The sequence below is a fragment of the Notechis scutatus genome, chromosome 1 (genome assembly GCF_049901735.1).
Source record: "Notechis scutatus isolate UNSWTSFEM ecotype Mainland chromosome 1, rNotScu1.2, whole genome shotgun sequence".
Classification (NCBI taxonomy): domain Eukaryota; kingdom Metazoa; phylum Chordata; class Lepidosauria; order Squamata; family Elapidae; genus Notechis; species Notechis scutatus.
This window is the reverse complement of record NC_142009.1, coordinates 242367533-242380070: the sequence shown is the minus strand read 5'-3', so window position 1 is coordinate 242380070 and position 12538 is coordinate 242367533. Positions and strand designations below refer to the sequence as shown.

At 35.4% G+C, this 12538-nt stretch overlaps 1 protein-coding gene across 4 annotated transcripts in view; it reads left to right on the top strand.

Annotated features, from left to right (window-relative positions):
* Window positions 1-12538, top strand: part of KCNC1 (potassium voltage-gated channel subfamily C member 1) — a 171586-nt gene that overhangs the window by 129958 nt on the left and 29090 nt on the right. Inside the window, exons 3-5 of one of the 4 annotated variants that reach the window (XM_026668146.2) lie at window positions 6136-6324; window positions 9349-11392; window positions 11423-11637. The exons of 1 other annotated variant lie outside the window; for it this stretch is intronic. In XM_026668146.2, the coding sequence (XP_026523931.1) occupies window positions 6136-6324; window positions 9349-9413 (254 nt within the window). In that variant the 3' untranslated portion in view covers window positions 9414-11392; window positions 11423-11637. Of the gene's footprint in view, window positions 1-6135; window positions 6325-9348; window positions 11393-11422; window positions 11638-12538 lie in introns of those variants that run through there. 2 more of the 4 variants (XM_087951205.1, XM_087951181.1) reach the window with 2 other exon arrangements.

Below are 12538 nucleotides of genomic sequence, written 5' to 3'. Positions count from 1 at the left end.
TTCCTCAATTTTGCCAAGCATTTTGGGTTTGATATTTTTTCTACTCCGTGGCCTGCTCACATCTAAAAACCAAAATCTATGTGACTTTCGGCTTTTTGGTCATCACTTCAATTGACTAATCAGGACATGATTTCATCCAGGGCCAACTGGATTTTCTTGAAGTCCATGGTGCTTAATAATGGTTTCTAAATCGATTATTTAAATCATTTATGTTCTATCTTTTGATCTCTCTCAATGTTCAGCTTTCAGAGTTTCATATTACTCCTAGAAAAGCTGTTACTTTAATTATTCTGATTTTTGTTGTCATGGAAATACCCTTGATCTTGATCTAACCTTACTTTCTTCCCATGTTATCAAACTGCTTGGCTGTCCATTTTGATTTCTGAGTCCCAGAAAATCAAAATTATCATCTACATTCACTCCATCACATCAGCTGGGAGTTCATTAGTGAACTAGTTGACATTACCTTTGTAATTTTAATCTTTAACTTTAATCCATATTGTTCGCTTTCCGGGTTTGCTTATTTAATGAGCTCATTTCAGTCTCTCTTTTTTTTTTTTTTTTGCTTCAGCTAAGACAGTAGCCTTGTCTGCACAACTTAGACATTAATGTTTCTAGCTTGAGTTGTGTTCTAGCTGACATCTCTTCCAATCTTGTCATGTTTTATAATAGATTTGTTGAACAAGCTAAATGAATATAAGAACAAAATGCATGTTTGTTCCACTTCCTTCACTATTCTGAACACTATATCTCTCCCTACTCATTTCTAAGAGTGGGTAATTTGTGCGTTCTTCTGCATCTCCCTCCAGTATACTCTCTTCCATAATATTTGTGACCGTGGAGCTGTTAGCTATTTAAATGCTGCTTCTCCAGTAGCTGTAAAGCTTTTTTCTGTATTGGGTGTTTTATCCAGTATGGCGGCTGTTTCACTGACTCTTTATTTTGTAAGTGAGTCAATTCATGAATATGTTGTCTCTGAAAATGTTTCTGTTATCTGTAATCCTATTGGTAGAGGACTATGGTAGATATATTTGTTCACTGACTTCATGTCTATAGTGATTCTCATTCATCCAGGTCATGATTGTCCCAAAAGGGCTTTTTCAAGAGGCAACTGGATTTTCTTTGTTTTTCCTTGAAGATGTTTCACTTCTCATCCAAGAAGGTTCTTCAGTTCTGATTGAATGATGGAGAATGGAAGGATTTATATTCTTTGCAGTTATCTCATCATTAGCATTCTCTCAGAGAATCATTGAGGCCACTTGGAGGTTTACCTGTGCCCTCAGGTAAATCTGAATAGTGCAAAGGGGTGTTTTAGCAGTTCCAAGAAAGTTCCACAACTATTTGTACTATTCAGGTGATCCTGAGGGCACAGATAAACCTCCAAGTAGCCTCAACGACTTTGAAGTATCCAAACTTTTCTAAAGTTATATTTCCTACTAAATACAAGTTGCAGTAGAAGTTGTCAATGTTTTCCACCACTACGTTCGTAGAGGAGACATACATTTATATAGTAACATTGATATTAATTCTAGCAGATAATAGCCTAACATTTATAACCAAGCCATTGTTGGTTATACAACTGTTGGCAAACATTAACTCTTGATTTCTTTATATGGTCTTATGCCTGAAATACAGTATTTACCATATGGTCACCTGATTTATAGTAACTAATCTGGCCCATTTAAATTTACATATGCCCAAATCATCCATTTAGTAGGCTTCCTTTCTGCTTTGACCATTTCTATTTTCCCTTGGTTCATACTTCTCACATTATATTTTTCCAAATTGTATATATCCTTGAAAGATGAGGAAGCTCCTCATTTAGTACAGTCATGCAACAACAGTGGCCAGACTCTCTTACAGTTTTGGTCCGGTCATATCATCACCTCTGGGTTCTTTCCAGTAATTGTAGGGACTGCCTTCTGACTTGAGTTTTTTATCATCTGGTATAAAAAATTTTTCACTTTTCAGCCATGTTCATATAATTGTCTTCACATTAGTACATAAGTGGTTTGTCTTCTATCAGATTTGATTTTGGAATTCATTCTTCTAAGAGGATTGGTTTTCAACTCATCTGCACAGCCCCATGTTCCCTCATGCCTGTCGTGGATTATCTTAACCACTTTATCAGCAAAGATGACTCTCCAACTCCACCAGCATTACTCTCAGATAACTTTAAAGTTACCAAGCCATCTCATCTGGTCAAGTTTCTAATTCACAGTAGGCATAACACAGCTTATCACCCTCCTAATATTAAGTTAAGATATTGTAAGTTTTCTTGGCATGTGTCCTAAGGTGTTGGATGAAATTTTTATTTTAGATTGCATCATCTGCATTTCTGGCTTCAATAAACCGCTTTACTGAACTCTAAATCACAAATGCAGAGTTTAGAAAGAACAGTCAGTATTCTTTATAACATGTGCCCACAGTGATGGTGCAAATAATTTCTTAATAGAGTTTACAATTGCTCATTACTGAAAATGCACAAAAGAAATGATTCAACTGATGAGACAAATCTCATCCAATTGTCAGTTATCCTAGTGATTATCCCTTAAAATGTTCCATTCCTTCAAAATTTTAGTTTTTGATATCCATTTCACTTCGTAAAAGCTCTTCTCTCAAACCAAAAGGGTCATGACTCATAAGCTTTGGCCCCTCTCCATCTGGTGACCTTATGATGCTCACATCTGTTGATACTTGGAAACCAAACAATTTTTAGGTTTTGAAGTGTGGTCCTGACCTTAGAAGTAGCTGCCCACCTGCTTGTGTTTTTTTTTTAAGTCACGCTGTTCTATTCACAAGCATTTCCACACTGTTTTATCCCCAAGCTTTCTTGGAGTAGAGGAATTATTTTTTATGTTGTGTTGTTTTGAAGCATTATGTTTCCTTACACAGCTGTGCAATGCTTTGTGTTTTATTGCTATGCCAACTTAAGAAAACATGCAGCTGCTTTAAAGCATGCAAAGAGATGGCGCATTCTCATTCTCATTTGTTTTTGGGACTCTAATTCGAAGCATGGTACAGACCTAGTATGTTAAACCTTTTGCAATTGAGCATATTTTTTAAAAAAAAATCTTATATTTTGTATTTACAGAATTTGCAAGAGGTCAGAAGCAGAGGCATCGGGAGATGTATATAATTCCATGCTTTTTTTTTTTCATTTTCTCTTTGCAAACACAAGCAAACAAAATACAATAGAAAGCTATAAACCTGAATTGGACCTCCATGATATTTTGAAGAATTATATGAGCCCAATGTTATATAAGGAGAAAAAATAATAATATCCCTTATCAAGAAGACAATAATTGCCCTTTGTATTTTTCCTCTAGTGATATAACTCCAATTCACTAATATTAGTTTTGAAACTCAGGCCTTACTCACCAAAATCATCTGGATATAACAGGGTTTGATATTTGAACTTTTCTGGCTCTTTCAGGGTTATTTCTTCCTTATTTCCAGGATTGGGCAGCCATTGTTGCTAAATCAGAAAATTGAGAACTGTGAATTAAGGAAAATGGGTACAGGCCATTGATTGTTGATTCTGATGTAATGTCTAGATTCCTTCCTTGAATTGGGAATTCAAGTGAGAATCAAGTGGAGAATAAATGTTGGGCATCATGAAATTATTTTATGAAATGTCCAGGTATCTTTTTCTTAAATCATTTTTAAAAGAGGCTGAAATTTCCAGTATGAAACCTGGTTTAAGGGTTCAATTCTCTTGGCATAGTTCATATGCTGTCTTAAGAAATAAACACATAATACCTAGTTTATAAAAGTGCCATTTCATGCAATCTTTCCTCTTTTTCTGGAGGATTAAATGAATCAATTTTATTAAAAGCCATGTATTATTTATTAAATGTAATTATTTACATCCAAATATCCAAAACTCCCTTGTCTTGGCCCCTTTTATATGTTGCGATTTAACTGTTCAGTGATAGAAGTCTAGATTAAGTGGGTTTTTAAATTAATTTTTGTGAAAAATTCAAATTCTCTATGATAATTTACAAAATACTGTAAGACACGCCATTTCCTTCTAAAGAATGGCAAAGATTCAAATTTTCATATTTATGTACAAAGATTCAAATTTTCTCAAAATCCAAGTATTACTTTTTGTTTGGAGGAAAATATTAACAAAAATGTGAATGATATAGTAAAAAAAAATGAAGCAATCTGTATTTGCAAGCAGGTAACACAGAAAATATAGGTCTGGGATTGACACAAATCACAAGAAAAATAGAATTAAAATCATCAAATTTTCACAAATTCCTCCAACCTGACATTTTGGCAATCTTACTATGAAATCTGGGGAGATTTCAGCATATGCACCTCGTGATAGTTCAATATTCTCACCTGAAATGTTACAAGATTTTGAAGACCATTATACTCTGAATTAGCAACCTCACTGAAATTTTAGTATTAAGCTTTAGTTTTACATTAAAAATGTGGTTGCTTGGATATTCCCTGGAGATGTTACAAGCTTAGTGCTGTTGCCAGTTGTGATTAGGTTTTGAATACAGTTATAGTAAAGTTAAGGAGAATCAGGGACTTGACACTATCCATTTATAACTGCTTGATCCAACAGCCTTCAATTTTTTAAAAAAAACCAGGTAGAAATATATATGGTTAAAACTCACTATACTAATTTGGTAAAACACAATATAATGCCATGCCAGGCTATTTCTGTCTTCCAGGTAATTGTAAAGATAAATTTAGGAGTTAAAATAATTAATTCCTTAATAAGCTATAGAGTCAGTATAGCAGGTATAGACTACAGAATTGTAAAAATCAAAAGTAATTTGTCCACCAATTCTACTTACTACACAAGGTAGTAAGTAGATTCAGAGCACCCTTACCCAAAATTTCATAACGGGAATAAAAAAGGAGATCAACTTAGGAAGAAACATTATTATTACTATTTTTATTAAATTTATTTGCCACTCATCTCTTAGTTTGAGGCATCTTATTGTTATTTGTATATGTTATGCTCTTAAAATTATTTTAAGTCTCAGAAAGTGTTCAAATTATTTACTGATGAATACATTTGATTGTTACATGGTTTGAGCATTAAATTCTAGAATAAGACCAGAATATATTAGGCTCCATCAATTTCCCCTTTAGCTTAAAACTGGGTAGAGATACTTCTGTGTCTATCCAGCTATCTTTATATAATAAGCATTGGGCAACTGAGAGTTTGAATGATGCAATTATAGTGTGTCAGTTCTGCTGAAAAGGTTACTTTTACATAAAGTGATTCCTTCTTGGCCACAATGAACTATGCCATATTTCACCTATATTCTTAATATACTAATTTGCACTTTAATAAAATTTTAAAAGAGCACTTTAAATTGCTTTGAGATGGTAAAGCAAGTCGCACAGAGGAAATAAAGTCAGTTCTCTTTAAAAAACATGTAGATGGAAACATGTTTACAAGCCATTTTTAATCATGTGCCATGTATGTTTGTTTTTCAATCTCATTTGATTATCCAGAGATACCCAGCATTCTCTGCTGTCATAGAAATATGAGGGGCAAGACTGGGGGTGGTGGGAGAGAAAACCATCAATCAACTTCCTGGCACATGGATTTTACTGTGAAAAAAAATCTATGTTCTGCTATCACATTTTCATTGCATGCTACGTGTGTCTGTGTAAAATGAGTGCCACTGTTTTGTATATACAGAAATGGATAATTTTGTTCAAAATTCACACTGGGGTGAGCGGGAAAGTAAGACAGCAAAGCTAGAAATTCCTCCAATACCACAATCTGAATCATCGTGAGTGCCAGCCTCAAAAAAATGTTGTTAGTTCTAGACAGCTAGATGAGAAACAGATCCTGTGGGTGCCAGCTTCCATCCTACTAGATATAATCACATTTTTAATTACAGACTTCTGCTCACAAAGTTAGGAGCCATGTTTCTAGCAAGCTAACATTCTCTTTTTTTTCTGTTTTCCCCTCCATTAACATTTTTCCTTTAAACAAGAGTGCCCCGCACTTCACCCAGCTACCAGGACAAATGTGCTCCTTTCCGCCACCCCCCAATATTGTTACCACCTAGTTGTGGAACTCTATGCCAAGAGATTTCATGTCGATGAAAGCATGCTTAGTGTTTCAATAGCCTTCTGCTTATATGTTTGAAGATTCGAAACTGAATGGGGAGGTGGCCAAGGCGGCGTTGGCAAATGAAGACTGTCCCCACATAGACCAGGTTATGTCGCCTGAGGAAGGTCTGCCATTTACCCGTTCTGGCACTCGAGAGAAATATGGACCTTGCTTCCTCTTATCAACCGGGGAATATCCCTGCCCGCCTGATGGAGGAATAAGAAAGGGTATGTAGATAAGGTCCGCTGATCACATAGATAGTAAGATAGTTGAAGATAATGATTTATTGAACAGTATTAAGTTTGTTTGAGAATATTGGTTTCTTGCACTAAAAGTAACAGTCAGACATCTTAATCCAGTTCATCAGACAAGAAATGAGGATGGCTGAAATTTGCACTTGTGTACCCTTTGAAGATAATTCCACCTGATAAAGATGCCCAACATATTCTTTTATGACCTTAGTGGTCGTATGACTCCACTTTAGATTTCTTCCATTCTTTTTGTAATTGCTGGGCCAGCCTGGTGCCAACTCTTTCATCACCACCGATATTTTCAGCCCTAGAGTTTTGCTGTTGGTTCCTTCTTTAACTCTTCTTTTCTGTAAGGTTTGCAGAGGCAAGAAGGAAGGTCCTTTGTGGCAAATGCAGTCCTTTGCAGTGGGAAAGTGGTCACTGAAACATCTCTTTGCCATTTCTCCTGGCAGAAGCTCTTGTCCCTAATGGGCTTCAGGATCCTAGTTTGGGAGCTACCAAGTTAAGAAAAGCTCCATCATCAAGCAGGCTAGTCATCTAGTTGTGTCCCTGCTTATTCCTGAGACACGTAAAAATACTGTATTGTTGGAGTTAGTAATTAGTAGCTAATCAGACAATGCAGGCATATTCTATTATTTGCCCACCTCTGTATTGTATGATAGCTGTGGAAATTCCTAGATAAATTAAAAGGGCATAAGTGCTTTAAAGTTCAGAAAAATAGCTACCATCAAAGTTCTACCACCATTTTATGCTCCCATGTTCAGTTGTATTAACTGATGTTGAATTTTTGTTTTTTACTGCAGTTTATTGCCGAGCTCCCTGAATATTTCTTACCATATTGTCTGCACATATGAAAGGAAAATAAGCAAATGGTGGCATATTTAATCTAAATCCAGGAGAATTAAAATAGCAATTTCTTAAGGTCACACCTATGATAACATTAACAAGTGCATATTTAGGGAGGGGGAAACCCTACAGTTTCCTCATTTAAGTCAGCCTAGGCAAAGGTTCTGTTGTGGCCGTGGTGTTTCAAATGAGCAGTTCCCTCATATTGAACTTAATGTGCTATATTCAGTTAAGTAAATGTAGAGCCTTGACTTATGTTTTGGGTCACAAAAACCTTGTGAATTAAAGCTGCAGAGTATAATAACATTTCTACAGACTCTGCAAAAACTGGAGTGTGGCAGAAATCAGTACATTACCCAACCTGTAGGATGCATTGCATGTTGCCAGAAAAAAAGGGGGAAGGGAAGTTAATTACACTTTCAATATTTATTAATGATAAGATATGGGAGGATCATTGTACTTCCACATGAAAGTTTTTGCTTAAGTTTACCTTTGTAGCAAAGTGTTTTATGCCTGATTCTATACTGGATACATGTTGGTCATTTTTCATTCAGCTTGAGCCCTGGTTCTTGGTTCAGTGCTTTGGGAGTTTGCTTCCAACAGGTTCCCCTTTTATGGACAATTCTCGCAAAGCAACTGAAAGAATGAGGCTCCACCCAGTTGATTGAAAGTGTGGAATGATCAATGTCAGCCAATTGTTGGCCTGTGTTGGGGGTGGGCGGGAGGGATATTATCAAGGAAGCCTTTTGCATTTCTACAGATTTTTATTCCATAGATTGCATAACAATGCCTCTGATTTGCTGAGCTGTTTGGTGCATGATTAAAAAAAAACTGGCAGCGGGAAGAGGAAACCGAATGCATGCAAAAATGCTGGTAAACAAATTGAGTAGTATCTCTATAGCAACAGAACTATAAATGCTTTTGATGGCAGGGGTGGGGAGATAGAGACATTTTAAGTATCAGATAATACAATATGAAATGCCAAAGGTTCAGTGCAATTGCATGCAACACAGCGACTTGGTAGGAGGACAGTTTCTCTATGACAGATTGAGGGTTTGCATATATTTATTTCCAGCTCCTCTATATCATAGCAGGGGAAACCACTGAAACATAGGAATGTTTTTTTCTTCCATCATTTCCAGCCAAGGCCACGTTGCAAGGGATACTACTCTTGGCATGTCAAAGCATGAAAGTTGCTGCTGAGATCAGGCTGTACTTTACTGAGTTTGACCATTCTGTTGTTGATCCAATATTCTATGATTTTACCTTTTGGTGTTTTTTTTTCTTTTAAAAGAGATGTTATGAGCCTTAGCAGATTAGTTTGCAGACATGGAAAAATGGTAGAAAAATCTTCCTTCAAGCCTGGAATTCTTTGAGCTTCATGAGACATTCTTGGTCTCCCATTCCATAGCGTGGATCAGTAGCAAAGAATGGTCTTCTAGATTCTAGAATTCTAATCATAATAAAGCTAATAAAAAGAGGGGAAAGAAAAGCAATGATTTCTCATTAGCTTATGTGGTGTCACTTGTAAGCAGATCCTGATGTCTGAAAGTATCACGGCTTTTGGTAGCATCTCATGGGGTTGGTGTTACTACTGGTGTTAGTAACACTGATCTCGGCCAGATCCTTCATCATGTAGAGCTCAATTGACACTATTAGTTGCTTTGGTGGGCCATAACACTGCATGTTATTGGTACATAAGTTGCTAAGCTGGAGGCACCACATAGTTTCTTGTGGTGGTGCACTCCATCCTGGTATGTGCTTTTCTCAACTAATGGTAGATCCACTGGCTTTTTGGAAGAGGGTTAGGTTGTCATATAGTCCAGTACTGAAACTTGCCAATGACTAAAGATTTTTGCTTTTCTCAGGATATTGTTGAGCCATAGGAACCTTAACAAGAGTGTGAGCAAAATACAAGCAGTAGGACAAAACTTTGCATGGTGTCTCTTCTATGTTGAAAGCAATAAGATACACTGTAGAGAGGTCTGTAGCTGGCTGGCTGACTGCATGGGGAAAAAAATATTGGCGGAGAAGAAAATTGGCTGCCTCTGCATGTAGCTCTTTCTCCTTTATCCTCCTTGCTATAAAACACCCAGCTTGGTTTGAAAAGCACAGGAGAGAAGCTCAAGTATTGATTATATTCTTTACATGCAGATCTTTGCAAAGAAAGTCCTGTCATTGCTAAATATATGCCAACAGAGGCAGTCAAAGTGACTTGACATGGAGAAAACGAGATGGACAATGATGGCTTATAAACGTCTGGGTGGAACTGTGCAGGCATAGAAGACCTCTTCTTTGGACAAATGTAATCTCCCTCCATGCAAGTTTGCAGGATGATATATGTGGTTTCAAAAAGGGAGATATGCAGGATTTCTCTATGGCCAGAATGTAACAAATGACAGATTTTTTTCCCGTTGTTGTTGTTTCATAGCATGACTTGCATGAAAAAAAGAAAAACCCCTGAGATTGTACAAGTTAACTTACTTTACTATTAAAGGGGTGTTTGGGGGGGGGGGAGATAAAGTAATATATTTTCCTTCAAAGCTCTTTACTTTTACATATGTTGTAGTAGCAAACTGTAAAAGATATTCTAAAGCCTTTGCAATGGATTGTTTATTTGTATATCTGATCACAAGGGTGGATGGTTTAAAAGTGCAATTGGCAGTCACATTGACCATGCCTTCATAAATTAATCACGCAGAACATGAAAATCAAGAACTTTTCATCCAACTAGACTTGTGTAAAATGTACAAACAATCTTCTTTTCTTGTCTGTTTTTGTTGGCATGCTTGTGAAATCTGGGACCAGTTTTTGATCCTGATGGAAACAGCTGGTCTAAACTAATTTTCCAGCTCTGTACTTTATTGGTGTATAGATCCAGTGTGAAGACCCTTTATGACAAATTGTTTATATTAAGTGATCAGTAAAGAATTCAACCAAAAAAGGAACCAACATTGTTTTTTTTTAAAAGCAACAACAGCAACACCTGGGGATTTACAATATACAAATCAGGAAACTACTTCGATATAAACTTATCTCAGAGTTTCAAGAAACAACAAAATGGCATTGTATCCAATTTAGAATTCTGAAGAAAATGCATGCACAATGTTATGCAGAACAATTCTAGCATGAAATAAATTTTGTATAATGGTTTCAATGCCTGCTTTATAGTGTAAATCAGAATTCCTTTCTGAAATGTTCAGAACTTCCCAAAGAAATGCTTTTGAAATTGTAAATAAATACCATACAAAGATTCCCAATGGAATTATCAAAGAGAAAAGGCTTGCTTTGCTTATACGATGGTAAACTGGAAGGAACTCACCTCCCAAATCCTTGATACAACTCATGTCTTCAGTCTTCACAACACTAATAAATATTTCCATAATTGAATAGATAAAATCTAGAGAGTTTGGTAGATTTCATTCTATTCCTCCTTTCTCCAATAATAATAAAAGTTTGGCTTTATAGTTGATAATGTGAATTCACTTTTTCTTACTACCGTGGTTCTCTTAACAGTACTTGATAGTACTTAGAAAGATGTAGAATTAGATACCTTTTAATCATACTAAATGACATCTTAAATTACCTAACATTAAAGGTAGTTGTAGAGGTTTGAATCATACCATTTTATCTCAGATTGAAAGAAAACACTTAGAATTTTTGTCATAAATTTGATTGTAGCTAAAACACTGAAGCAAAGCATTACAGGTTTATCACATCATAAAACCTAACTAATTCCTAGGAAGAAGGTAAGGCTGATGATGATGAAGAAGAAGCTCAGGAATGAAGTATTTCATAGAATAAACATAAGAAGACAAACACAAGACAGTAGCAATAAGAGTTACATAAATATAGAAGCTTTACTTTTCCTCATCCCACTTCCAAAATTCTTTCAATTCCTTAAAACAAAAATGGCAGGAAAAAATTCCAAAAGAATATATCTTTCTTATCCTTGAATGTTTAGATCAGTTTATTTAATAAGAAAAATGAGGTATCTAATGTAATAATCAGTATATGCAACCCACATTTCTAAATAGTCTTTTAATTAACTATGAAACATGTATTCATATATGGGAATGTATATATATGTTCTTCAGAATATTGTATAAACTGATAACAGCATGGATATTTCAGAATCAGGATTTAATCTATTTGTTTACTATCATAAAAACTCACATGGGCCTTTGTTTTTGTGTTAGTTTCCCAATCATCAGTATATAGTATATAGTTTCCCAATCATCAGTATATAGTATCAGACCACATGAAAATCTGTATAAATCTTAAGTTTCCAGAACAATAATTATTTTGTGATGTAAACCTAAAAGGGAATTGCTTGAATATAGAATCACCACATGAACCACATGTCCAGTGAATAACTGAACCAATTAATTTTTTCACTAAATGACAAAGATGTCAAATAAACATAAAATCTTATGAAAATTATCACAATCTGACATGAGTTTTAAATGTGACATAAATGCCACATTGGATGTCTGTTGTTTTTTTTCACATACTGGAAATCTCTTGAGTATTTGCCTTTTAACACTTGTTACAGTTAGTTATTATAGCCTTACTATTTTTCAAAGAACCTGACTTTCGTGGCAAAGAATTTATTTATTTATTTATTTATTTATTTATTTATTTATTTGATTTGCCAATTGTTTACAAGATAATAAGTATAAATGTATACATAGTTGTGAATACATGAAATGGGTACATATAAGAAAAATAAAAGAATAAGAGAAACAATAGGACAGGGACGGTAGGCACGTTGGTGCGCTTATGCACGCCCCCTACAGGCCTCTTAGGAAAGGGGTGAGGTCAATAGTAGACAGTCTAAGGTTAAAGTTTTTGGGGTTTGGGGAAGAAACTACAGAGTCGGGTAGAGTATTCCAGACATTGACCACTCTATTGCTGAAATTCAACATTCTATTGCTATTCAACATTCTATTGAAATTCAACACTCTATTGCTGAAATTCAACACATTCCACTGCTAAAATTTGCCTGGGCTGGTTGTCTAATAAAAGTCCCATTTAAAAGCTAAGCTTTAAAGGAAGCAAACCACATAGGACAGCAAAGTAGAAAGAAAAACACAAGGCAGTGGCGAGAAGAGTTACATGAATATACAAGAAGCTTTCTTCGTCCCACTTCCAAAATTATTTCCATTCCTTGAAACAAAAAAGGCAGGAAAAAAATCCAAAAGAACATAACTTTCTTATCTTTGAATGTTTAGGTTAACATATTTAATCTCCTTGAGGAATAGCAGAGGCTGTTTCCAGAGGCAATCTGTGGAGCTGCAAAGCTCTAAAGCTTTCTTACTCTTTATGTGTGTCCTCAAAAAGG